The 25034-nt window shown below is 36.1% G+C and overlaps 15 protein-coding genes across 15 annotated transcripts; 10 read left to right on the plus strand and 5 right to left on the minus strand.

Moving 5' to 3' along the window:
• Window position 1: 1 nt before the first annotated feature.
• On the minus strand, window positions 2-2465 carry B0P05DRAFT_543565 (glycoside hydrolase superfamily). The gene is made up of 3 exons (XM_051578449.1): window positions 2026-2465; window positions 1010-1980; window positions 2-959 (listed from the first exon to the last, which is right to left on the minus strand). The coding sequence occupies exons 1-3, from the start codon at window positions 2409-2411 to the stop codon at window positions 94-96; spliced, it is 2223 nt and encodes a 740-aa protein (XP_051434390.1). The 5' UTR covers window positions 2412-2465; the 3' UTR covers window positions 2-93.
• B0P05DRAFT_543566 (SURF4 family-domain-containing protein) lies at window positions 2466-3500 on the minus strand. The gene is made up of 3 exons (XM_051578450.1): window positions 3216-3500; window positions 3058-3174; window positions 2466-3014 (listed from the first exon to the last, which is right to left on the minus strand). Exons 1-3 carry the CDS (start codon window positions 3450-3452, stop codon window positions 2529-2531), a joined length of 840 nt encoding a protein of 279 aa, XP_051434391.1. The 5' UTR covers window positions 3453-3500; the 3' UTR covers window positions 2466-2528.
• Window positions 3501-3754: 254 nt separating this feature from the next.
• On the plus strand, window positions 3755-5274 carry B0P05DRAFT_543574 (camp-dependent protein kinase 5; the record flags this gene model as incomplete). The annotated part of the gene is made up of 5 exons (XM_051578451.1): window positions 3755-3977; window positions 4031-4054; window positions 4100-4461; window positions 4507-4714; window positions 4763-5274. 5 exons carry the CDS (start codon window positions 3755-3757, stop codon window positions 5203-5205), a joined length of 1260 nt encoding a protein of 419 aa, XP_051434392.1. The 3' UTR covers window positions 5206-5274.
• Window positions 5253-6269, plus strand: B0P05DRAFT_543575 (uncharacterized protein). The gene is made up of 3 exons (XM_051578452.1): window positions 5253-5607; window positions 5662-6112; window positions 6195-6269. The coding sequence occupies exons 1-2, from the start codon at window positions 5585-5587 to the stop codon at window positions 5975-5977; spliced, it is 339 nt and encodes a 112-aa protein (XP_051434393.1). The 5' UTR covers window positions 5253-5584; the 3' UTR covers window positions 5978-6112; window positions 6195-6269.
• Window positions 6163-7260, plus strand: B0P05DRAFT_543577 (ribose-phosphate pyrophosphokinase 3). The gene has a single exon (XM_051578453.1). The coding sequence runs from the start codon at window positions 6212-6214 to the stop codon at window positions 7175-7177; it is 966 nt and encodes a 321-aa protein (XP_051434394.1). The 5' UTR covers window positions 6163-6211; the 3' UTR covers window positions 7178-7260.
• Window positions 7261-8197, plus strand: B0P05DRAFT_491941 (uncharacterized protein). Its single transcript, XM_051575336.1, has one exon. The coding sequence runs from the start codon at window positions 7599-7601 to the stop codon at window positions 8097-8099; it is 501 nt and encodes a 166-aa protein (XP_051434395.1). The 5' UTR covers window positions 7261-7598; the 3' UTR covers window positions 8100-8197.
• On the plus strand, window positions 8162-8733 carry B0P05DRAFT_543583 (uncharacterized protein). Its single transcript, XM_051578454.1, has 2 exons — window positions 8162-8185; window positions 8237-8733. Exon 2 carries the CDS (start codon window positions 8398-8400, stop codon window positions 8575-8577), a length of 180 nt encoding a protein of 59 aa, XP_051434396.1. The 5' UTR covers window positions 8162-8185; window positions 8237-8397; the 3' UTR covers window positions 8578-8733.
• Window positions 8734-10040: 1307 nt separating this feature from the next.
• B0P05DRAFT_637842 (uncharacterized protein) lies at window positions 10041-11677 on the minus strand. The gene is made up of 3 exons (XM_051583665.1): window positions 11212-11677; window positions 10968-11156; window positions 10041-10892 (listed from the first exon to the last, which is right to left on the minus strand). Exons 1-3 carry the CDS (start codon window positions 11462-11464, stop codon window positions 10108-10110), a joined length of 1227 nt encoding a protein of 408 aa, XP_051434397.1. The 5' UTR covers window positions 11465-11677; the 3' UTR covers window positions 10041-10107.
• Window positions 11678-12253: 576 nt separating this feature from the next.
• B0P05DRAFT_543586 (uncharacterized protein) lies at window positions 12254-13734 on the plus strand. The gene is made up of 3 exons (XM_051578455.1): window positions 12254-12575; window positions 12619-12683; window positions 12728-13734. The coding sequence occupies exons 1-3, from the start codon at window positions 12421-12423 to the stop codon at window positions 13360-13362; spliced, it is 855 nt and encodes a 284-aa protein (XP_051434398.1). The 5' UTR covers window positions 12254-12420; the 3' UTR covers window positions 13363-13734.
• A 347-nt stretch (window positions 13735-14081) lies between these two features.
• B0P05DRAFT_119680 (uncharacterized protein) lies at window positions 14082-16017 on the plus strand. The gene is made up of 3 exons (XM_051572988.1): window positions 14082-14188; window positions 14242-14571; window positions 14617-16017. Exons 1-3 carry the CDS (start codon window positions 14132-14134, stop codon window positions 15733-15735), a joined length of 1506 nt encoding a protein of 501 aa, XP_051434399.1. The 5' UTR covers window positions 14082-14131; the 3' UTR covers window positions 15736-16017.
• Window positions 16018-16714: 697 nt separating this feature from the next.
• B0P05DRAFT_543591 (uncharacterized protein) lies at window positions 16715-17674 on the minus strand. The gene has a single exon (XM_051578456.1). The coding sequence runs from the start codon at window positions 17422-17424 to the stop codon at window positions 17092-17094; it is 333 nt and encodes a 110-aa protein (XP_051434400.1). The 5' UTR covers window positions 17425-17674; the 3' UTR covers window positions 16715-17091.
• A 2-nt stretch (window positions 17675-17676) lies between these two features.
• B0P05DRAFT_543593 (aspartate-semialdehyde dehydrogenase) lies at window positions 17677-19074 on the plus strand. The gene is made up of 2 exons (XM_051578457.1): window positions 17677-18012; window positions 18064-19074. Exons 1-2 carry the CDS (start codon window positions 17733-17735, stop codon window positions 18855-18857), a joined length of 1074 nt encoding a protein of 357 aa, XP_051434401.1. The 5' UTR covers window positions 17677-17732; the 3' UTR covers window positions 18858-19074.
• Window positions 19075-19478: 404 nt separating this feature from the next.
• B0P05DRAFT_543597 (TLC domain-containing protein) lies at window positions 19479-20757 on the plus strand. Its single transcript, XM_051578458.1, has 7 exons — window positions 19479-19726; window positions 19767-19924; window positions 19976-20081; window positions 20132-20212; window positions 20267-20381; window positions 20438-20476; window positions 20528-20757. Exons 1-7 carry the CDS (start codon window positions 19565-19567, stop codon window positions 20650-20652), a joined length of 786 nt encoding a protein of 261 aa, XP_051434402.1. The 5' UTR covers window positions 19479-19564; the 3' UTR covers window positions 20653-20757.
• A 1344-nt stretch (window positions 20758-22101) lies between these two features.
• B0P05DRAFT_120195 (uncharacterized protein) lies at window positions 22102-22966 on the plus strand. Its single transcript, XM_051572989.1, has 5 exons — window positions 22102-22280; window positions 22327-22365; window positions 22425-22624; window positions 22683-22748; window positions 22791-22966. The coding sequence occupies exons 1-5, from the start codon at window positions 22215-22217 to the stop codon at window positions 22891-22893; spliced, it is 474 nt and encodes a 157-aa protein (XP_051434403.1). The 5' UTR covers window positions 22102-22214; the 3' UTR covers window positions 22894-22966.
• A 9-nt stretch (window positions 22967-22975) lies between these two features.
• Window positions 22976-24826, minus strand: B0P05DRAFT_579568 (major facilitator superfamily domain-containing protein; the record flags this gene model as incomplete). The annotated part of the gene is made up of 6 exons (XM_051581939.1): window positions 22976-22990; window positions 23121-23564; window positions 23610-24071; window positions 24120-24358; window positions 24417-24481; window positions 24654-24826. 6 exons carry the CDS (start codon window positions 24824-24826, stop codon window positions 22976-22978), a joined length of 1398 nt encoding a protein of 465 aa, XP_051434404.1.
• Window positions 24827-25034: the final 208 nt, after the last annotated feature.

The following is a 25034-nucleotide window of genomic DNA, read 5'->3' on the forward strand; positions in this document are numbered from 1 at the left end:
TTCTCCCCTTTCTGATGACGTTAATTCTCTAACGTGTGATTTATTTGTTTGACAGTGCTAGCTGACCAATAAAATTCAAAGCATAAATTATCACTAAAATTCTTCTAAAACTAATGCCAACACTTCACTCTTTTTTCTTCCTTCTCCAGAACCACTCACTGGAATCCATTCATGTCTAGCTTGTTTACCGTTGATAGTACATTCAGGCGGAATCACTTGTCGAGATTCATGAAGGAAGGGACCATAACCAATCAAGACACGGTGACGACGTTTGTTTTCTTCTCTAAAAGTAATTTTGATATCTTTCTTTTCAACACTAAACTCATCCAGTTCAGCACCAGGAACAATATGACTTGTAGAGCCCAAAAAGATGAGATCGGATTTATCGGAAACCAAAGGAATATGCATAAATGTTTTTGTCTCATGAACCTTGAGCTTAGCAGCAGAAGAAGGATGATAAAATAAGGCTTCAGATTCATCTGCTTGGCTCATGTGCATATCGTTGTCTGTTGCGAACAATAAGTGAGTATCGTGAGAGGATTCCGGCAAATAAATTGTCTGTTCTTCTTCTGCCAAGTTGGCAAAAGTAGTGTATCGACGTTGTCTACCGTGCTTATCGTTGACGAGATAGTTCACTACAAAGCAATTGGTTCTGGATTCAAGTACACTGTAGACATGGGCAATCACTTTGGGAAAAGTAGCAGAATACAATAAATGTTCATCACGACCATAAAGACGAACATTATCAGAGATAAACACAAGAGCACCCAGAATGTTGTTTAAGACACAGAGTGTATATCTCTCATCTTCAGTAAGTTTGTTCTTTTGCTTGCGAAGGATCATTACATCAGGATCATTACCAAACATACGATCAGACATAACCCATCGAGTCAGAGTAGAAACAAGTGAGTTTGCTGTTGAGACACGCTCACGCACATGGAGCAACTTGAGCTTAGAATCTATATTGTGTATGAGAATAAGCAAAACTTTCTTGTTTATATATGCATACCTTCCCACCATGGTGCAACATCAGATCCAATACGACAATAATCTACTTTTCTAAAAGCAGAGGCCAAAGGCACACCACAGCCTAAGACAAGCTTATCAGGACCAACAAAATCACGAATCAATTCCATAGCTTCCCACATAATTTCACCACGTGATTTGCCCATACGAGGAATCATAGCTGCAGCAAAACAAAAATCAAGTTTGAGCATATCAAATCCCCAATCTTGCAGCACAATATCAAACACATTCTTTAAATACTTTCTTGCGTCAACGTGGTACATATCCAAAGCATAAAATCCGCCCCAATTGGGTCCTGCCACTACAGGCTTGTTTGTTTCGGGATCGATAATAAGCCAATCTGGATGCTCTTTAGCAACTTGACTATTGAATCCTACAGCATATGGCGCTAACCAAAGACCGGCTTTGAAACCAGCACCTTTGATTTTATCAGCTACTGCTTTCATGCCGCTTGGAAACTTTTGATTGATACTAAGCCAATCACCGATGGCTGTCTGGAATCCATCGTCGATTTGGAAAATGTTGATAGGATATTGATAGCTTTGTAATGCTTCTACATTTTCATAAACAATAGACTCACTAACATCACCATAGTAATTGTACCAAGAAGTCCAGCCATTCACATGACGCTTGGCATCTTCATTATTCTTAATAGCTCTACGGTCCTCATAAAACTCGGCATACGAATCCCAAATAGCAGCCTCAGCATGAATACCTTGTGCCATAAACACACGTACAAATTCGATTTCTTGGCCCTCGGTCATTTTCTTACCCACCACGTCTTTGTAGATACTGAAAGTGTTGTTATTGAAATCACCTTTGAAATAAGTATAGCCAAGGTTTTCGGACACTGATCCAAAAAAGGAAACAACGTTGTTCAAGTCGCGAAAATGAGTATAGCTGCTTGAATGGATCAAACCTTTGTCTCCAGAATGTTGAAAAATATCATAATCGCTAAATTGGCATCAGTGATCCATACAATTTAATTTTTTTAGTTACCCCTGAAGATTAAGTTGAGTATATTTAGCGACACTTGATCGAATTGCAGGAATTCGATCGTTTTTTGTAAACTCACGCGCTTGACTCCAACTCTGAAACCCATTTGCCATCATACGTTGGTCTTTAAGGTCTGTCATGAATGTTGTCTCGAAGTTGACAAGCTCAAGAGGTTGGAGTGCCTTGATACTGAGTGAAAGGATATATCCTCCTTTTCCGTCTGTATGAGGAGCTACTTTTGAGCTGACTTGAAGGTATTGATTTCTATAAGGTTGTTCTGGAAGCAAAAGTTCATTTTTATGCTGAATCACCTTTTTATCACCAGTTATCTTATAAGATAAGTTAACTTGTGCTTTGTTTGTTTGAAACGAAGTAGGCGCAAGTTTCATTTTAAAAAAAAATAATAATAGTAAAAAGAAAGAAAAAGGAAAAAAGAATTTAGAACACAGCATGATGTAATAAGCTAATGAAGGTCGTTGTTTTATTTGTGTAATTGGTATGTTATGCTAGAATTCTTTCTTTCTTTCGTCATAACTAAGTCCACCAGGCCCAATAGAAACCAGTAATAATAAACCACCAACGATACTTAGGCATTGGAAGAAATCATATCGTAGGAAATCACGTTTGTATTCTGAATATTGTACTGACCACCAATTATTGACTAACAGATTAACAGTACAGAGCAAGGAAACAAGGAAAGTGGCTGACCACTTCGCTCTAAAGCCAATAATGACCATACCACAAGCAACCACACCAATGCAAGATACAACTAACCTCAAATAGTTCCACTCACCGTTGAAGATGAAGCCCAAGAACAAAAGGACCAAGAGAACTCTACCTGCTAATTGAAAGTATTTGTGTCGTTCACTGACTGTAAGTTGAGGTAGCGAGGCAAACATATTTGATCTGTTTTTGGATTTTTTGCGTAAAATAGATTCTGACATGCAAAGCAATAAACCACCTGTCACTGATAGGTTGCGCAAAAGAAACATCTAACCAACATCAACCATCACTTTCTTCACTATTAGGACTTACCACATCAAAAAATAGGCCATAAGCAATTGCTTGATCCAAGACTACACTGCATAAAATAGCAACAGCAACTCCCACATGTCGTTTTAATAGAATGCATGTCGAAAACACAATCATAGACTACGTAGATCAAAATACAAATTTAAATGTAATCAACTTACTGTTGCATTGAATCCCAAAAAGAGAGGAGCTGTATAAGGAGGAAAGAACCTTGCTTTCTCAAGATAGAATATTTGATCATGCCATTGCCAGAATATACGTAAAGCATCCTCATAAAAAGTGGCTATAACCAAGAAACGACCTAGAGCCGGTAAATGTGGTTTGATAGGAGTCCCAATTCTACCAAGCACACTTTCTGCTTTTTCACTTGTTGACTTCAATATCGTATTAAACCCCATTTGTTAAAGAATAAAAAAAAACCAGAAAAAAAAAGAATAAACTGTTGTCTATTTAAACAAGTTTGGTTATTTATAATTATTTCTTTATTGACCAAAGGAAATAAGCTTGACTTGATTTTACAAAAGATGCATTCCTAATGATCATATTTCTAATTACAATTTGATTTCATTTTCATCCAAAAATAGAATCTCAGCAGAATCCCTTGCTTTATGCAATTGACCGAAACAAAAAAAAAAAAAAAATCGCAGTCCTTTTAAACTAAAGAAGATTTTATTTTTATTTTTCTCTTCTTCTTTCCAACATGTCATTCTTTAACAAGATTATGGATAGAGCCAAAAACACCAAAGACCATCAAGGAAAAGAGGACGAGCAACCTCACCACGGTCTACAAACGCCACATTCGTCTACTTCATCGTCTGTTCAACAACAGAAAGTTCAAGAGGAGTCCAACCATTATGCAACGGGTTATGTCACACCGAGACAATCACAAGATTTACATCAAAACATGGATATCGATACACCAGGTAATCTATTTACTATTTTATATATATTTTTATTTATTTATTATTTATTGTAGACCAAATGGCTCAACAACAGAATGGTATGTTATTTTATTCTTATTGATATTGCTTCTTATAAACAATAGCACAAAAAAACAGATATCAACAATATGATACAGCCATTCTAGATCAGCGAAAGAATCGGCCCAAACTTAAACTAGATGACTTTCACCTTTTACGTACATTAGGCACAGGTTCTTTTGGTCGAGTTCATTTATCACAGTCCAGACACAATGGTAGATATTATGCTATCAAGGTTCTTAAAAAAACAGAAGTAGTTCGACTAAAGCAAGTCGAGCACACGAACAATGAAAAGCACATTTTGGAATCTGTTGCTCATCCATTTCTTGTCAACTTGTGGGGTACATTTCAAGATGATTCCAATCTCTATATGGTTATGGATTATGTGCCTGGAGGTGAATTGTTTAGTGTCTTGAGAAAAAGCAAGGTGAGAAAAAGAAATTGATTGGGATTGTATTAATTGATTGATTAGCGTTTTCCTGATCACGTGGCTAAATTTTATGCGGCCGAAGTGACATTGGCCATTGAATATCTTCATAAAAAAGATATTGTGTATCGTGATTTGAAACCTGAGAACTTATTGTTGGACATGAATGGTCATATCAAAATTACAGATTTTGGTTTTGCAAAGCTTGTTCCTGATGTCACTTGGACATTGTGTGGCACACCTGATTATCTCGGTAAGAACAATACAGTGTATTCTGCTGCATTATTGACTACCAAAATAGCACCCGAAGTAATTCAATCAAAAGGATATAGCAAAGCAGTAGATTGGTGGAGCTTAGGCGTCTTGATATTTGAAATGTTGGCTGGTTACCCACCTTTTTATGATGATGATCACTTGAAGTTGTATGAGAAAATCTTGCAGGGCAAGGTTCGCTGGCCAGCTTATTTTGATCCTCAGGCTAAAGATTTACTCAAGAATCTATTAACATCTGATCTATCTCGTCGCTATGGTAATCTTAAAAATGGAGCAGATGATATCAAACATCATGGTTGGTTCCAAGGTGTGGATTTTGACCGTGTTGCCAATAGACAAATTCGAGCACCTTATATTCCTCAGATAAGAGGTGATGGTGACGCTAGTCATTTTGATAGATATCCCGAAACAAATGAACAATATGGCCTCCCGGCAGACGATCCTTATGGGGATAAGTTTCCAGACTTTTAAAAATAAAAATAAAAATAAAAATGGGCAGTTTGAGACAATAATAATTCACCGTCTCCAAGCTAAAATATATCTGATTTTGATTGGATAGAATACATGATTCATCATGAAATAGAAGACGCAGAAAATATGAGCGCGTATCTCCCTTTCTTGTATGTTATTTTAATGCAAAACCCTCCTCAACTTTATCTATAAAATTTCATCCCAACGAGCAAATCACGAATCGGTTGGTTGCTCCGACGAGTCTTGAGTATTTCCAAAAGGAGAGAAAGCCTATTTTGGCAGTACTTCCATTAGTTTCCCCCAACAACAGAAAGAGTGCCAATTAGATTGCTTCCCAAACCACGGTGTGCAAAGAGGGAAAATATAGGAGACGTATCACATGAGTTCTTGTTTATGCCATGCCTATTCATATATAAATACGTTCAACTTTCTCGCTTTTTTTTTCATTTATTTTACTTTATTTCTCGCTCTCAAAATGATCCCTCAAGTCGTTCGTCCTTCTATTGCTACTATCTCTAAGCGTTTTTTGGTCCGTACTTACTTTGCTTCTCGCGTTTCTGCCTTTTCTCATCAAGAAGCCAACTATCAACTTGAAAAGGCTCATCATCAAGTTGCTCCCTTGACTGATTCTACCCTTTATACTCCTCAAGGCCACACCTCAACTCCTGCTCCTGCTTCTACTTCTTCTACCTCTGCTTCTATCAACACCAGTAGCGATGAAAACACGGCTTCTGTCTTTACCCCTTCTGTAAATGCTATCTTTGACGACTAATTGAGTTGTCTATAGTTCTTCTGTAAATAATCCTCTCTGTCCTTTCTAATCATGCATACCAATACTCTTAATAAAATGTCAATTTTTTTCCTGGCTTGTGAAATCACAGATGTTGTTCCGAAAATAAGTCACGTACTAAAAAAAAATTGATATGATGTGAAAATTTAGTCAATTTGACAAGTCTTCTTCTGTTTTACGTTATAATGAGCATTATTACCTCTAAACTATAATAATATGCCAGCCGATAACTCCATCAAGATTTTCTCAGGTAATGCCTCTCCTGCACTTGCCGCATTGGTCGCAAAAAGACTAGGCATCCAACTTGCCAAAGCCACTGTTGAAAAGTTTTCTAACCAAGAAACTTCTGTCAAAATTGGAGAGTCTGTTCGTGACGAAGACGTATTCATTGTCCAGTCAGGTTGTGGTGAAATAAACGATAATTTGATGGAGTTGCTTATCATGATCAACGCCTGCAAGACTGCTTCTGCTCGTCGTATTACTGCAGTTATCCCTTGTTTCTTTTATGCACGCCAAGACAAGAAGGATAAGAGTCGTGCTCCTATTACTGCTCGTTTGACGGCCAATATGTTGACCGTGGCTGGCGCTGACCATGTTATCACTATGGACCTCCATGCTTCTCAAATTCAAGGCTTTTTTAATATTCCTGTTGATAATTTGTATTGTGAGCCTTCTACTATTCAATACATTAAGACTCAAATTCCTAACTGGGAGAATGCCATGATTGTCTCTCCCGATGCTGGTGGTGCCAAGAGAGCTACTTCTATTGCTGATAATTTACAGTTGGATTTTGCCCTTATCCATAAAGAACGTAAGAAGGCCAATGAAGTCTCTCGAATGGTCCTTGTGGGTGATGTGACAGGCAAAATTGCTATTTTGGTAGATGACATGGCCGACACATGTGGTACACTTGGTTTGGCTGCAAAGACTTTGATGGAGAACGGCGCTGAAAAAGTCTATGCTATTGTTGCTCATGGTATCCTTTCTGGCAGAGCTATTCAGGTCATTAACAATTCTGTTATTGAAAAGATGGTGATTACCAACACAATTCCCTCTGAAGAAAAGATGGCTCTTTGTCCTAAATTGGATATCATTGATATCTCACCTACGCTTGCTGAGGCTATTAGAAGAACTCACAACGGTGAATCTGTTTCTTATTTATTCCACAACGCCCCTCAATAATAGATTTGTTTGTTTCTTTTTTTTCGTAGAATGTTTTTTATAGAATGTTATTAAACTGTTGAAACGATTATCATTGTCATTGTAGTATAAATATTTGCATTGTGATCCAGACAAAAAAGCTTATTCTTAACAAGAAATTGCTTGTTTTTTTAGTCGAGACTTTGTTACAGTTTTTTTTGCTTCGAATCTGTATCGTGACAATATATACCAACATGAACGCTTTCATGTTAACGAGAACAAAGCCAAACATTTTGTTTTGTTTTGTTTTTATAATCTCACGATAGCCTCAGTTACCGCGTCGCACTGGCACAAACTCTCGTCCACTCCTTTCTGCAAATCTTTCCCTCAACCTCTGACACCAATGCCTTGAAAAGATTTCCAAGAGTATCAACATCAGTACTTGGAAGCAAATTTCACCAAAATGCTTACCTTACCAAAAACAAAAATGCTCTCCCTCTGTCGCCCATTCCTTTCCCTTGATCCTATCCTATGGTTGCCCATGACCAACATTGAACGGAGTCGTCTTATACGATGGCGTCTTGGGTGGCTACCTGAGGGCTCTCCTAAGCCGTGTTCTTGTGGTCAACATCTTTCACATTCCCATGCTATCAATTGCCTCAGTATGCATGTAATGCTAAACCAACCTACAACTGTTTCCGATCCTTTGTCTCGCCTTTTAAACCGCTTGCCTATAATACCTCCTAAGAACAACCGCTCAATACTTTACTGGGGTGTCAAATGGACCTCAATCCACACACTTCTATCACAAATTGACACTATACAACATGCTAACATGGAGCCGTTGAACATTACTCCAACCAATCAATTATCGCCCTTCCTCCTATGGTTACAAACCTATGCCCACAAAAACATTAGCCCAACACTCTCCTTTCACAAGCTTTTTTTATCCTTGCTCCTCTAAGGGTTTTTTCAGTTTAATTAGTCCTTCTTATGAAATGACCGAGTTCGAGCGATTAAAGGCCAAATTAGGTCGTGCGCTCAAAAGGACTATTTATAAATTCTATCAATAAAAACAATTTAAATACGATAGCCTCAGACTTTATATCTCTTATATGGGCTCGTAATAAATAGAGTTTGAGGCAGATTGCTTTCTAGACACAAGCACAATATCTAATTTCTTTTTCTATAGACTATTAGTTGGTAATTGATTAACTCCAAGCTCATTTGCTTTGATCGAGCTCCTTACACCTTGAGAAAGGATGAAAGAAAACAAGCTTGACTTTTATAAGAGTATTTTTCAATTGCATCCTTTATGGAGATATTTAACCGCAGCATTAAATATACCGTTCGACTTGTATGCGATAAATAATTATAACACTCTCAACATTTATGCGCTCAATTCCTACATGATATACATGAGTTCTGAACAGCCAAAATAGATAAGAAAGAAGAAAAAAAACAAGCGTTGACTAGCTGTATTGATAGTGTAAATATGCAGCAAAATCTTCTTTTTTAGATGTGGAAAATGACTACCTGAAGTATCATAATATTGCCTCATGATTAACGTTCAGACCTCATTTATTTATTCATTAAACTCTATTTTTTTCTATTTTGACTTAATATTCTTTCAAGCTTACAAGGACTAGGATTTGTCCTTTTTTTTTTTGAGAGAGACAACTTATGCCCAAAACGTGCTTTCTTTGATCTGAAGAAAGGCTTCTAAAATATAAAGAAAAAAAATTGCTCATTGATAAAGCTGACTTGAACCTTAAGTCTCTTCAGCTTGTAATGATTGAGCATCTCAATTAAAGCTCGCATCGACAAATCCTCAAAGGCGTATATGGGGTCTGGTAGGTTGGACAGTGTACAACCACAGACGAAAGAGAAATGCCAAGGATACAGATTATACAAAATAAAATCGATAGAATATTAAAAAAAGTGGTCAAGGAATATATCAAGTATCACAAAATTTGGCTTAATTGTCAATTTTAAAAGGACTGTGTGTATGATGTTGCATGGTATTTATATAATATTAATGAGGTCCTTAAAGGTTACTCCATACATACACAAAATAGGAATTGTGAGCTTACAAAACCAGAAATAAAAGAAGGCAAAAGAACGTGCTCGTCTTTTAGCATCCGTTTAACAGGGCTAGTAGGAAATCGTTACTATACTAATCTAAAACTAAAAAAAAAAAAAAAAAAAAAAAAAAAAAAAAAAAAAAAGAAAAAAAAATATATAGTACAGAATAGAGCATCTTACTGCAATTCTCTCGCATGCAAATTGCTCATAGTCTGAAGTTTAATCATTTTCTGTGTAAAGACAGAAAACCTTCATTATTTTTGGTAACACACAGCGAGGGCCATAGTTTCTTACTATAATTTATCCTCCAATTACGCAAAAGAGAAATACAACATCAGTTGTTTCAAATGCGATGCAATTGAGCTATAAACTTTGTTTAACATGATATGAAACGCAATCTTTTTTTTTTATTTTATTTTTGACAGCTCTTTTTTTTTTTTTTTTTTTTTTTTTTTTTTTTTTACCAAAAGGGAGAAAGAAAATGGAAAATATTTCTGTCTTTAAAAAATAGTCAGGAACAGTAATTGAAAAAGGTCGTACAACTATTATTTTTATCTAACAAAAGTAACCAATATATAACTCAATCAGAAGAGCAAGAGAAAATAAATACCAGACTTAACAGTAAGAAAATACAATGTTATCATAGAAAAAGATAGACTTTGATTTGTGAAAGCGACCTAAGGAAAAAAAAAGATCTAACTTGCCTAAAGATAAAATGAGATTGAAAAACCACAATGGAAAATTGGGAAAATTGATTCACCTCAAGTTTAATTTCCCTAAAAGTGAGCCATAGATCAGCATTCATGGCTACTTAATGTTACTCGAAATTTGTTGTTGAATACAGGAAATGCAAGATAAAAGGAAAAAATATGTATAGTTTATTACGATTATGACATGTAGTCAAGAAGCTTACAAGAACCACCTTGGTAGATATCGACATTGTTGATCTTATGAGCCTTGTCCAACTTTTCGTAGTTATCCATAGAGTAAACGTAGAAATCAATGTGCTTGCCATTGAAACTCCAGGATTGATCATCAACCAACAAACAACCATTGTGCTTCTTTCTGGAGCCAGGAACAGACCAACCAACAAGAGCGGGAACATAGATCTTGGTGTTCTTCTTGATATCATTAGAAGCAATGGTAACATAGGGGCGGAGAGGAGAACCATAAGAGGTCAAACCATAAGGGTCAGTCTTCTTGTCGACTAATTCGAAACACTTGTAATCAGAACAGGTACAGCCACCAAGGTTAACAATCTTGGATCCAACGACACCAGTACCTTCCATGACAAGAGCATCGGCATACTTTTCACCAACAGAAGCAATGGCCTTACCATTACAGGTCTTGACAGTAACCTTCTTACCACCAGAATAGTCGTTTTCTTGAGCAATCCAATAGTAGGTGAAGGCAGACTTGGTTTGTAACTTTTTACGGGTTTCCTTGGAGGAAGACTTTTTAGCGAATTTCTTAGTGGTCTTCTTTTTGGTAGTCTTTTTAGCAGCCAAGCTGGTCACTTTAGTGGAGCTACTAGAACCACCCTTAACACAGTAGGTCTTGCCAGTATTGAGGTTGTCACAGCTCTTGTGAACTTGAGGGTTCAACTTGTAGAATTGGCTCAAACTGATGCCATTGGACTTAGCCAAATTGGCGCAAGTATCAGAATCAGTAGCTAATATATAAAAATTAGTTTTTTTTTTTTTTTTTTTTTTTTTTTTTTTTAGTAGTTGATGCTGTGATTAAATACCTTTGTGTGTCTTGGCGCATCCGCTGCTACTGCTGCTACCACTAGACTTGTTAGACTTTTGAACACAGTACTTCTTTCCATTGTTGAGGTTGGGACAACCACTCTTGATTTGAGGGTTCCAGTCATAAATGTTATCCAAAGTAATATCATACTTCTTGGCAAGCTTAACACAGCTGTCGCTACCGCTGACTATAGAATTGAGTGTTATAAATCTGTACACAATTGCACATTATCAAGTATTTACCAGTATGGTACTTTGTACAATCGTCAGCGCGCTTGGTCAAAACGTGAGATTCTTCATCAACTTCATCAGATAATTCGAAATCGTTTTCTTCACTGCCGTCAGAGCTGAAGACTGAAAGATAAGAGTCAGCGACTTCGACACCGCCATGAACAAGAGCGAGGTTGTTGCTAGTAGTAGCTTCTGCTTGAGCGAATTTTCCTGTAGTAAGGAAAAGAAGACCGAGTGTAGCTAAGGAAAGAGATTTGATGTGCATCTAAATAAACGTTTTTTTTTTTGTGATTGTTGATTCTCTGAGTTCAGTGCCTATGTGTGTCTGTGCTTTGAGTTGTAAGGATCGAGAAAATTAAGGTTTTATTAAAGAGAGGAAGGGGCTTTTTTTTTTGAGAGATAAAAAAGAAAAAAACAGTTGAAAAGAAAAAAAAGCGTAATAAAAAACTAGTTTATTTATATAAGCTTTGGTTTTGTTTTTGGTAGTAATATAAAAAAAAATAGAAGGCGGGAAAGAATGTAGGACAAGTAATAGATTGCATTGCTTTATTAAAACTTCTTTGTGTTTCCAAGACCAATTTCCGCTATTTCTATCGTGTGCCTTTCTTTATTTTTTATTTATTTACCAAATCCAATTGGATATTGCAATTGCAAGCAACAAAAAGAACAAAACCCTTCTATCTCTATAATTTAATCAGAAAAACAAGAAGAAGAATCTTATGTCCAAAAGAGGACAACATACTTTCATTTTCCTTTTGTAGTTTACGCTGTTGTATCACACACATAAAATAGGTACAGTGTTTCCAAAAGAGGGGATTTGACCACTGTTTCCACCTTTAAAGGTCACTTTATAGTCCCATCTCATTTATTTAAAATGCAACCTTAAATTGTATGCTCTTTCCTGATGATTCAATATATATATTTATTGCCGATGCCATAGATCACGTGTATTCGTATTAAATAAGAGATACTAGCTTCTTGTTTCTTTTTTATTATGACTTGCTGACCAGAATTATTGTCCTCTTGGTTGTTTCAATGATTGGCTGTTTATAAATTGTGTGGCGAAATCACACGCGCGAATTCATTTAATTAATTTTTTTAGCCAAAAGAATAATCGCGTTCAGTGTGTGTTTTTTTTTCTTTAGTGTTATTTTTATTTTTACAATTATTTCCTTTTTGTATCGAGTATACGAAAATACTACACAGCTTTAAAAGAAAAATATGCCTGTTGAAAAAAATATGTGCCTGGATATACCAGAAGAAAACTTACACTGTCACCACTTTCTGTTCATAAAAGACGTGATAACTTCAACCTTTGACTCATCGCGGGCCTGTTTCAAAACTAAATTCACTAGTCTCAGTTATAGAAGAGCAAGGTTAGAATAGAAAAAAAAGTCTGTGTGATCTAATACGATTAAGATTGAATGGAATTGTTGTTGCACAGGAGTCATTATCAGATAGGAGTGAGCGTCATTTTTGGCTAGGTATATTGTATATTTGACCTTTCTTTTTCTCAATGCTCCTTTAGATGATGGTACAGGCGTCATTCGAGCCATTTTTTCGCAAGAAATTCTAAAGAGAAGAGATGGATATGCAATTGATCTCTCTACTTTATTATCTGTCTTTGGTAAAATAGTACTGTATCAAGACAAGGAGATTGCAATTCGTTGTGGAGGATTTAAAATAGAAGATGATTGCTTAGCCGAAATATACCATTGGACAAAGATCCTTCAAGATCGACCAAAAGAAAGAACATTGAGTCAAACGGAACAGAGCAATATGTTCTATAGTCTCTCCTCATTGCCTTCTCCTAAGCGCTTATTGACACCCAACTTTATGGAGTCACCTCTAAGAGCAACGCCCAGTTCACAGAATGCAAAGAGTTACTTGTGGTCTCCAGATCATGTATTTGCGACTTCAACGCCAATTCGTGCAGTCCAAGATTTGACTCAACGGCGGCATCCAATTGCTGTGGCTAATACAGTTCACGAACAACAGCAACAGCAACAATGTTCTGAGGATGAATTTGATGAATTTGATGAATTTGATGAATTTGATGAATTTGACAGCTTTGGCGATGTTGATTTACTTGCTCTGGAAAAGAATGCTATCCAACAAGCCTCTGCTTCTACAAAGCGAAAATGGGAGTTGAGTATGGAGTGAATCAAACCATACCAAAGATTGCAACATCGAAATACCAGCATAGACATGCAGACACACATACATACATCTATATACTTTTTTTATGTAAATACACAAATTAAATCTAAAATAAGCTTTATAGTCATTGCAAAATAATTTAAGCAAGTATCTTTTATATCTTTATCCAAACCAAATACACCTTTTTATACATTGACATGATAAAATATGGCGTCATACATATTGATCATCTAATTAGCCGATATCTTCAAAAACAAGGGCACTGATTAAATACAGCTATCTTGTCGAACATCAAGGAACAGTCAGATATTCAATTAGTTTTGTTATCTTTGCCTATTATTAAGTATCAATTCAATGAATATGAAAATAGCTTCCTTTTTGTTTTGCTTTGCTGTCAAAAAAAGTAATTGTTATTTTTATCAGATTCTTAAAATGTCAACTTTGACCTAAAAAAATTTGCCAAGTCCTGGACATGTAGATCTTAAAAAAATTTAATCAAAAATTTCAAGATATTACTATGCTTTCCCCCCCCCCTCGAATATGTATCAATCAAAGCAATTGATTAGAAGAATATCAAGCACTGTATCTTTCATTTTCTTTGTATTAATTATGAATGGCTTTTATTGTTATTCTCCATACCTTTCGTTCACAGTCACTGGCTAACAAAGAAATTTAATCAGCGAAATACTCAGCGTTAAAAAACCGCTTTATCAAAACAAACACAAAAGACTGCGTCTTTCTTTCTTTCTTTCCTTTTCCTGTCTGCAAACCTATGCTTTTTTTGAAACATAATTCGCTAGATTCAAACGATCTAATAGAGATTGAAAGGGTACTGTATATCAATTGATTAAATATACAATATGGCTAACATACAGTGTATAGTATTATCTACGTTGGATCGACTCTTCATCGACAACAATTGAGGTCAATGTGCTTGACTGTAGTAGCACAGCTTTACATGGCTATCTGTTGGGTATTCTTGACAAACTACAAGTTATAGATACCTTGCACCTTTCAGCTTCACAACTTCTTGATTTTTTGATTGACATACAAAAGACTTATAACGATACGCCATATCATTCTTTTTATCATGCTACTGATATTGTTGCTGTTCTTTATTATATTCTTTGCGACTTGAAAGCCAAAAAATACCTGACCAACTTGGAAATTTCCATTTTATCATTGGCTGCGATCTGTCATGACGCTGGACATGTAATTGTTATTGTCACTGTTATTATAAACTCAACTCTTTCTTAGACTGGCTATAATAATGATTATCACGTCAAGTTCAATACAGAACACGCCATTCGCTATAACTCAATTTCTGTTCTCGAATCATTATCTGTTGATATTGCACTTGAATTACTTCAAAAGCATCATATTCTGGAATCAGTTCAAGATCAACGAGAGAAATGTCTAGTATGGCTTAAAAAGCTTATTCTTTCAACAGATATGACATTCCACTATGATTTACTTACAGAAGCAAGAGCATTAGAAGACACATTCTCGAGCATTAATTTATGGGACGAGGAATCGATAGAAAGTGATATGGAAAGCTTGGTTGTATCCGAAACCCATTCGATAGGAGCTGGACAGCCTTCTTCATTCCATCGTCAACCTTCTTTTTTAGGAACGCCCTTAAAATCCACACTTATCTTTGACCACAACGACGACTTAAACCTGTTGGATGAAGAAAGCAGTGTCACTTTTTATTCCCCATTAGACGAGCCTGAACGATTGTCGTTCAGTTGCATCCTATTGCATGCTACCGATATCAGTAATACTGTCCGTGCATGGCCTATCTCAAAGCAATGGTCAGATTTGATTGTACAAGAATTTTTCCGTCAGGGGGATGCAGAAAAGGCAGCAGGTTTAGCGGTTTCTCCTGGAATGGATAGAAATATGGCCACTCAAGCAAGCATAAGCTTAAAGTTTGGTGATTTTGTTGTCAAACCTTATTTTGAAGCTCTGACTGGCTTATTGCCCAGCGCCCGCGTGTTTATAGATCAATTGGAAGAGAATCGTGAAGAATGGACAAAGTTAAAACAGAGTCCCTATGCTACTTCTATCACAAACTATTATCTCTCCTCACGCCTTTCACTCAAGCCAACTCATATCGTCAAACAAAATTCTTTGCCTGTTCCTGGAAAAGTCAATGTACCTGCTGGTACTGTTGCTCTTCCTATCGACTCGAATAGCCATCGCAATACTATCGCTTTCTCTTCTTCCTCCTCTTCGGTCGCTACTAAGAATAGCACAATGGCTAAACCGATGCCGATCTTACGTACCGCAAGTCATTCTAATATATTATTATCGACATCGTCAGCATCACCTGAGAGCTATAATTATAGAAGAAAGAAAAAGATCAATTTGTAGCTGTTTGTGTACACATACTTGTATTATAGTATTTTTTATAGATTGTTTATAGATTTTTTTTTGTAATATATTATTCATTTTAAGGAGCTTTTCTTTTTTGTCAATTAGCTGAAAACTTGTTTGTTCTTTGTTGATCGGATGCCACGTTGTTTATACATCAAATTAGTTGTCCTACGTTATCATGTGCGTTTCTTGAAACACATAAACAAAAGCCTTTTTCCCTCTTGCTTTCTTCTTCTTTCTTTCTATCTTTCTTCACCACAGTTAAATCATGTATTAAATAGCACATATGGAGTTGCATTCATTGACATTAGAATCAGTATTAGAATCAGAAAATGAATATTGCGATAATTTTATCATGTATTTACACCATACTTACTGCATAGAAAATTACAACTTTTGGCAAGATGTTCAAGTCTATAAATTAAAGCCAACCTTTACAAAGTACCAAAAGATGATCAAGACATACATCTTGGCGAATGCTCCTCAAGAGATCAATATACCATGCGACATGAGACAAGACCTTTTAAATAATCACACGCCTGATTGTTTTGACCAAGCAGCAGAGTCTATTTTAGAGTTAATCCGAGTAAATTCTTTTTTGCCTTGGTATCAAGAAACCTATGCACATCAGTTCAAATCAACAAAAAACAGATCAAGAAAATCAATTTCGACTTCAACTTCTTTTCCTGATCGGTGGAATTTGTTGTTCAAACAGCAACAAAAGCAAAGTAATAGTAGTGATGAAGACGATGAAGGAGGGAGAAAAGAAATGTTTACAACCAGGCCGAGTTTTGCTTCATTACGTGTACCCAAGCACAACAATATGATGCGTTTCACTTCTACTTCTTCCATGTTTGATTTTACGTCGCATCAAACCAAGTCCAAAAGTAAAATTTCGGATCTATTCCAAAGAAAGAGACAAGCTCTTTTTTTTCGCGTCAAGAAAACTTTTGTTCAATACACACATGAATGAGAGTTCTTTTATTATTATTATTATTATTATTTATGTAAGATAGTGTCACTTTGTTTTAAATTCGTGATGATTTCTTCTAGTATTGGAGAATCGTCCTCTTCTTGTAAATAAAACGAATTACCTGGAAAAGACAAGGCAATTCCAGTATGTTTTTCTAAATACTTGGTCAATAAATAAATTATCTTATGAAAATCATGTATCTGGTCTAGCGTAGGAATAGAGATGTATACAAGGTGTTCAGTGGATCTTGGCAAGAAGTCACTCTTGATAATGATTTCTGTGTTTGTTTCTCTCACAATAGACATAAATGAGTCTTGTTCACGGTATTGCAGATATTGAATAAACGCGTCTGGTAGAATGAAATGGATACCAATTGACTTTCATATTGTGTGTAGCATGTTTGTTATCCTTACCGTTGCTTCATCATCCTTATTTTCTTCACGCTTCAGGCGAAATTTCCAGGCGTCTGTAACATGCTTGTGTGGTCCATGAATATGCACTAATCTTCCCAAGTCTTGGTCCAAAGCCACTCGACTTAAGTTGACAGATACATTATAGTGAGTCTTTAGATACTGAATACAAAGACCTTTTTTGCCTATGATAACACCAGCTCTTTTTCTATCTACAATAGCTCGAAGATGAGCATAGCATCGATAATTTTTCTCTGCTTCTACAGCATTGATAAGCTTTTGTGCGTCTGTTGTTTCTGTCATATTTACATATGAAATTAAAAAAAAAGTTTATGCCAAAAGCCTCTTATTTTTTTTCTTAACACATGCCGTATTTAGTAATTGGTACCAGTCTTTTTTTTTCTGGCATTTTGTACAGATAGAGAAGGTTAAATTAAGCACCACTTAATATTCCTTCAACTCTATGGATAGTCCAATACAAAATTTTAAAAGTTAGTTAATGATGAGTCACGAACATCCAATAGGAATAAAGCGATTTAAAGATATAAAAAAAAGGTCAAAAGTCATATTTTTTTTTTCCTTCCTTGTCTATTTATCCTTTCATATTTAAGATGGCTCCTACAAAAAAAGTTGGTATCCTTGGTGCAACAGGTACTGTTGGCCAACGTTTTATTCTCTTGTTGAGTGAGCATCCTATCTTTACCATTCATGCTCTTGGTGCTTCTGCCCGTTCTGCTGGCAAGGCATACAAAGATGCTGTTCGTTGGAAGCAATCCCGACCCATCCCTGAAAACGTTGCCGAACTTGTTGTGAAGCCTTGTGAGGCCAAACTCTTCAATGACTGTGATGTCGTCTTTTCAGGCCTTGATGCCGATGTTGCAGGTGATATTGGTAAGAGAAGCAAGGATCTTTTAGGATATGTTTATTGACGTCTTTGCATAGAAATGGCCATGTTGAAGCAAGATGTTGCTGTCTTTTCTAATGCAAAGAATTACCGTCGTGATCCCAATGTTCCTTTGATTGTTCCTACTGTCAATGCTGATCACTTTGACTTGATCCCTTACCAACGTCAACTCAACAACCTCAAGAAGGGTTTCTTGATCACTAATGCCAACTGTTCAACCACCGGTTTGGTTGTCCCCTTAAAGGCATTGCAAGATGCCTTTGGTCCCATGACTCATATCCTTGTCAACACTCAACAGGCCATCAGTGGTGCAGGTTATCCCGGTGTTCCTAGCTTAGACATTTTAGACAACGTTGTGCCTCACATTGGCGGTGAAGAGGAAAAGATGGAATGGGAAGTAGGTAAGATCATGGGTGATATTGCTCAAGATAAGCAATCCTTTGTTCATTTACCCAATACTGTTGTTTCTGCCACTTGTACCCGTGTGCCTGTCTTGGACGGTCATCTCGAGACTGTCTCTGTCAAGTTTGCCAATGGCAGTCCCAGTATCGAGCAAGTTTATAAAGTGTTGGAAGAATATACTTCTGATGCTGAAAAGTTGGGCTGTCACTCTGCCCCTGAAAAGCCTATTGTGGTAACCTATGATGCCGATAGACCCCAACCTCGTCTTGACCGTGAAAATTTGAAGGGTCAAGCTGTTACTGTTGGACGTGTTCGTCCTTGTCCTGTCTTGGATATCAAGTTTGTTCTTTTGGTTCATAACACTGTTCTTGGTGCTGCTGGTTCTTCTGTTCTTAATGCTGAAATTGCTGTTGCCAAGGGCTTGATCTAAGTATCTATCTATTCTATGTTTATTTGTTCTTTTGTATAGTGATTACCTAATAAAAATGTATTCCATTCTTCTACATATATAACTGAATGTTTTATGGTATTTTAAATTGAAGATTCACAAAAAAAACATCTTTAAAGTACAGGTAAAAGATAAAGAGCAACCTGTACAAGTGCTTGTAGTATATTAAACAAGCGACATACAACAGTCTTTCCAACATGCCTGCTTAATAAAACTCCTATTGTTTCGAATCATGTGGCTTCTTTTGCAAGTAATGGTAATGTGCGGATCTTTCTAAACATATGCATTCTTTTTTCATGTGAATTTAACCCAACAAGTGTTGACTTTTTTTTCTTCAATTTTACGGTGTACAAAACAAGAATGAAATTACGTTATCAATAGACCAAATTGAACAACCCTATTGAGATCAAGTCAAAGACAAGGTCAATGAGCTTTTAACAGAGGTTCTCTAAAGATTGGATCAAACTTTTTATGACTGAAGTTGAAGATCTTTAACATCCACTATCCAATGAAAACTTTCTCCTAATTTTTAGGAGTTCTAAACTTCAGTTTATAAAAAGAAAACGTACCTCTGTATCAACCTCCGTTAATTAAAGTTTTGATCCCAAAAGGGCATAAATTTCTTAGACCTGTCGAGATAACTTTGTACCTTTTTTCCCTTTTTTTCATTTTTATTTTTCACTTTTAAAATGGACAAATTCGGCTATGTTTTAGATCAATTGTCGCTATCAACGCTTAGATATCATTGGCAAACTGTACTAACTTCGGCATTCATGTTTGCCATTGTTTATGAAATCTCTCGAATCTTTTCACCTATTTTGTTTCCAAAGACTTTTCAGTTCTTCAAAGGAGTAAGTTTAGTCCCCCTTTGTCTTGTGCTAACTTGACTAGTACAATGCACCAAACTGGCATGTCCATGTTGTGTCTACTGTCCATTGTTTCTTAGTTGTTACAGGATCGTTTTTTATCTTTGCCGATAACACCCTTGCTCACGATCGGGTTTTCGGATATGTGAGATGGGCTGCCGATATTTATTCAATTTCTTGCGGGTAAGAAAGCATACTGTTCTGAAGGAATTAGTAACCATCTTTTTGTTTTAGATACTTTTTATGGGATACGATTATTGCTATTTATTTCTATAAGTACCAAGGCATCAGTATGGTTATTCACGGTATTGCCTCTTTCTCTGTGTTTATTTTCTCTTTTGTAAGTGCATATCACAATGACGAACAAGTAACTAACATTTCCTAATAAAGCGTCCTTTCATTAATTACTATGGTGCAGTCTTCCTTATGTATGAAGTCAGTACCATCTTTCTGAACTTTCATTGGTTCATGGTAACGTGTATATCTATGAATAGCTTTTTTGAATCTGACCATCTTGATGATTAGGACAAGTTGGGTTGGACTGGTTCCAAGATTCAATTAGTGAATGGTATTGTTCTTTTGTCAACTTTCTTTGGTGCTCGTGTCGTATTTGGCCCATACATGTCATACAAATTATGGAGTAAGAGATAGCGGGAAGAAAAAACTTTTTTGTGTAATGACTTATATTTTTCTTAGATGATATTTACACTGTAAAAGACGATGTTCCTTTAAGATGTAAGTGGTTTTATATGTTTGAATCAGACGTATTTATCAATGGTGTTCTAGATTGGATTGTTTATGGCACAGCTAATTTTGCGACTACTTGTTTAAATTTTTGGTGGTTTAGTCAAATGATTGCAATGTTACGCAAGCGCTTCCCTGCTAAGGAACAGGTTGCCAAGCACAAGTAAAGTGTTGTACACACACACACACACACACACACACACACACACACACATACACACACACACACACACACACACACACACACACATACACACACATACACACACACATATATATATATATATATAGAAAAATGATGATACCCACAAAATACATATTCATTTGTATGTCATGATCAACTCTTTACGTGTGAAAGAACAGCAGTGGATAGAGAAAATGAGTAGTATTTAAATATGGAAAGATGGATCAAAAATGGCATGGATTAACTCGTTATGGATATGCTTGGCTTGTGAGCTTCAGCTACTTCCAACAGATGATCTCAGAAATGTAAACATGACAATAATTAGAGATCTTTCTTTTCCTTTCCATGCATCATTCTTCTATCACAAGAGAAGGGCCTCCTTTTTTTTTTCTGAAAGTCAATGGATTGCTAGCTGATGAATTATATGGTTTCTTTTCTTTTCTCTAAATTGCGTTCATACCCGTTCATCTCTTAATAACCTACACAACTAGTAGATCTTTTTCATTCGAATTCTTAGCAGAGAAGCAGTAATTTTTTTTTTTTTTTTTTTTTTTTTTTTTGCTTAATGTCAAAAAGAACAAAAGTTGCTCTTGTGCTATGAGTAGATACGTTTTACATAATGCATTGAGAGAGTTGCATTTCAATATGCCCGAATGAATGTATTGACGTCTCACATGTACCCTTTCTTATGCAATCAGCTTAAGAAAAAGTTCTCAGAAAGAAAGGGTTGTTTGCTTTGGCTTACGCTGTCAAATAATTGTTTGTAAACAAGGAAATGCGACGTTTTTAATATAACTAAAAAGGTCGAACAAAAGACAAACACATAATGAATTAACATGTATATATATATGTGCTTGGTACTAAACACACTTCTAAGCATTACTAGCAATGATATCTTTGCATTTCTTGATAAACACCTCTGCTACCAAGACAATATCCCAAAATATGTTTACCAGAAAGTTGACACATATTGCATCTCAAGTAGTACCCAAAACCACTGCCATTAAAGTCATGCTCAAACCCACTACATCTAAAAACCCTGCATATGAAGTCAAACTCAAGCTTCCAAAAGATGAACTAGATGCTATTTGCTGTCTATTACCTTATTGTCGGTACAACTTATTCAATTGTGGTCGCTGGAGAAAAGACGAGAAAATCGCATTCAAACAACTTGTCGAAGAACTCAATATTCCAGTCGACAAGATTACGAACAAGCATATACGACAGATTGCCTACAAGCTAGGAGTAAGAGACTTCAATCAGTGCAAGTATTTCTTCAATTATTACTACTTGCCATAGTAGTATTCATTGAGATACGTTTGGCGACTTTATATATGTAGGATAACTGGGTTTTCTTTTTGACAGATACAATAAACCTAGAGCTATAATGCATAAACAGCAATGCATTTGCTTCAAGAGTATTTGATTGGCTAAAAGAGTTCCAAATACACAGTCAAGAGTGACGTAGAGAAAGGACAACAAAAATGTCCCTGTTAAAGACTCCACAAGTCTCTCTTTTTTTTTCTTCTTCTTGTATTAGATAGAATGGGAGCAACACAATCCAAAGCCTCAGAACCTGTGATCTTTTATAACCAAAGCTCTCCTCTTCAGGTAAGAGCCTGTTTATTTATATCAATAAAATTGAATTTCGCTTTAGTTCTCTCAAGGCTTCACTGAGCCTGTTGAAAGCAAGAAGGTTAGAAAAATAAAACAAATAAGCCGCTTTTAAACAATGTATTTATACTATATGTATAGCAACCTGTCAATGTTTCAAATGAAAAAATCGAGCAGCTTGTTCGTGAGCGTGTTGCTGAAGAATTAAAGCGTACCAAACAACAACAAGACCAAGTCAACCAACGTGCTTATGGTGAATTGGCAAAACAAAACATTAAAAACGATCATAACTCTATTGCCATGACTGAAGATATCGAGAACATGATTCAAAAGTTAAAAAGGTAGAGTGTAGACAAGACATGAAAGGTATTGACTTCCTTCCCCCCTTTTTTTTATTAGATCCTCTCCTTCAGATATACCTGCTGCCATTGCCGAGAAACAAGAAGCATTGATTGTCTGTTACAAGTATGTATTCAATCAAATCATTTTATACTCACTCTTTTATAGAAACAACCAAACTAGACCTTTGGACTGTTGGGAACAAGTCGAACAATTCAAACACGCTGTTGCAGAAGAACAAAAGAGATTTGTTGCTGCTCATCAACGATAAACACCAATTGTAGAATCATCAAAATGATAATAAAAAAAGCAGTATATCTCTTTATTAACTTATTTACTCAATTGACAATTTCTCAATGCAAATGTGACTATGAAAGAAAGGAAAGAGGTGACAACAGCAAACAACAAAGCCGTATGAATAGATCTTTGTAAGGAATTAAGTACAATGACTTGAATTTCAGGTGCTAATGTACGCACTTTGGAAATAGAAGTACGCACAAATTCAATCACATCAGCTGCTTCAGGTCCTTTCATGGATTGCTGTAAATAGCTTTTGAATCTTGATTGCATAATGGCTGCTGAAATTGTACTGCCTGATAACCAGCCTGTGGATCTAAACAAAAATATCATCGATGTAGCAGAAGCTGTCTCTTCATGATGAATGTCTATTACCAATGCAACCATGGTAGCAACAAAAATAAGACCAAAGATAAAGCCTTCCATGTTCATGCAGGCAAGGTAGTACCAAAGAGGTTGTCCTGGTTTCCACATCCAAGTACCAATAGCTGTTATGACATGAACCAGCATGACTACATTGATAAAGTGTTTATAGCGACCCGTTAATGTAAGACGACGACCTGAATAGAAGCAACCAACGGCGACCATAAGAGACCGAGGAAAGACCCATAAGCCTGCAGAAGAGGGGTTATAACCCAATATACCCTGAAGGAGGAATATGAGTCCATGTTATATAACTTTATATCTTACCATGAAAAACTGAGGAATGAGATAAGACATGGTCATGGTAGATTGACATAAAAAGAAGTTATTTAAACAAACAGCCATCACGTTTCTGTTCTTGATCAACGCACGACAGATTAAAGGGTACTTGGCACCACAAAATTCATAGAGGCCAAAGGCAGTAAACAAAGTAGCTGCAGTCACGCCTAGAATAATAATTAAGGGATCGTCCCAGGGACGAGTATTACCCCCTAAAGAAGCACTTGTCACAAAACACACATTGGCCATCAACAACAACGCTGCTCCTACAAAATCAATCTGTTCCAGCTTTTGGTCTACCTTTGTATCTTGTAGATTATAATTCTCTAATTTGTAGATGTAGTGGTAGAGAATAAACAAGCAAAAGGGGATATTGATGTAAAAACAGTAACGCCATCCCAATGTATCATTAATAAGGCCACCTAAAGGAGCACCGACTGTCGTACCAATCTATAGATACATAGATAAGTTATTGTAGTTTGAACTTTTATAGCTTACTGTTTGAGCCATATTGACATAAGCTTGATATTGTCCTCGTTGACGCATAGGCACCAAGTCATGAATAACAACAGAAGCCATAGTCATAATGCCTCCTCCCCCAAGACCTGCAATGGCACGAGCAATACTCAGCTGAGTCATTGAGCCTGCTGCACCACAAAGCAAAGATCCAATAAGAAAGAAACAGATGATGGTCACCAATGTTGATTTTCGACCATAAATGTCTGACAATTTACCATCTACATTGAGCAATAAGTATACTATTTTTTTTCTTTCTTCTTTTTTCTTTTCACTGACATAATGGTTGAATAGCAGAAGTACTCAGCATGTAAGAGGTCATGATCCATACCGAGAGATTTGAACTAAACAATCAATACATGTATTGATATGTCAAATCTTTACCTTTGAAATTCAGTACCAATTTCATTAAAGATGGTAATGATAATTGATGTATCTAAAGAAGCCAAGAAGCTACCTGTGGATAAACTACAATAAATATTGAGTTAGATGAGAGTACAAAAGCAAGTAGCATACCATAATACAATCATAGGCAAGGAAGTATTGCCCAAATTTTGGAAAGAGTCTTGTTCATTCGAATTCAATTGGCCTTCTTCAATGGTTTTATATGTATTATTCGACCCTTCGTCTTGTACGACAACAGTTGAAGAAGAGCCTTTTTTTATCAAAGGTCTACGTTCTGTAGTCATGATAATTTAACAAAGAAAAAGAAGATAGATGTTAAATAAGAAAAAACAGAGCTTATATGTGAACGCATGTTTATATTGCGCAACTTGATCTAAAAATGAAGTGCTTTGGATACCCTGAACTCAATCATCTGGCGTAACAAGACGTAACCAGAGGGATTGCGACATTTTTATAAGCTTTTTGGTAATACTCTAAATCAAATTTTTTGAA

The sequence above is a fragment of the Gilbertella persicaria genome (genome assembly GCF_025201335.1).
Source record: "Gilbertella persicaria strain CBS 190.32 chromosome Unknown B0P05scaffold_22, whole genome shotgun sequence".
In the NCBI taxonomy this organism is placed as follows: Eukaryota; Fungi; Mucoromycota; class Mucoromycetes; order Mucorales; family Choanephoraceae; genus Gilbertella; species Gilbertella persicaria.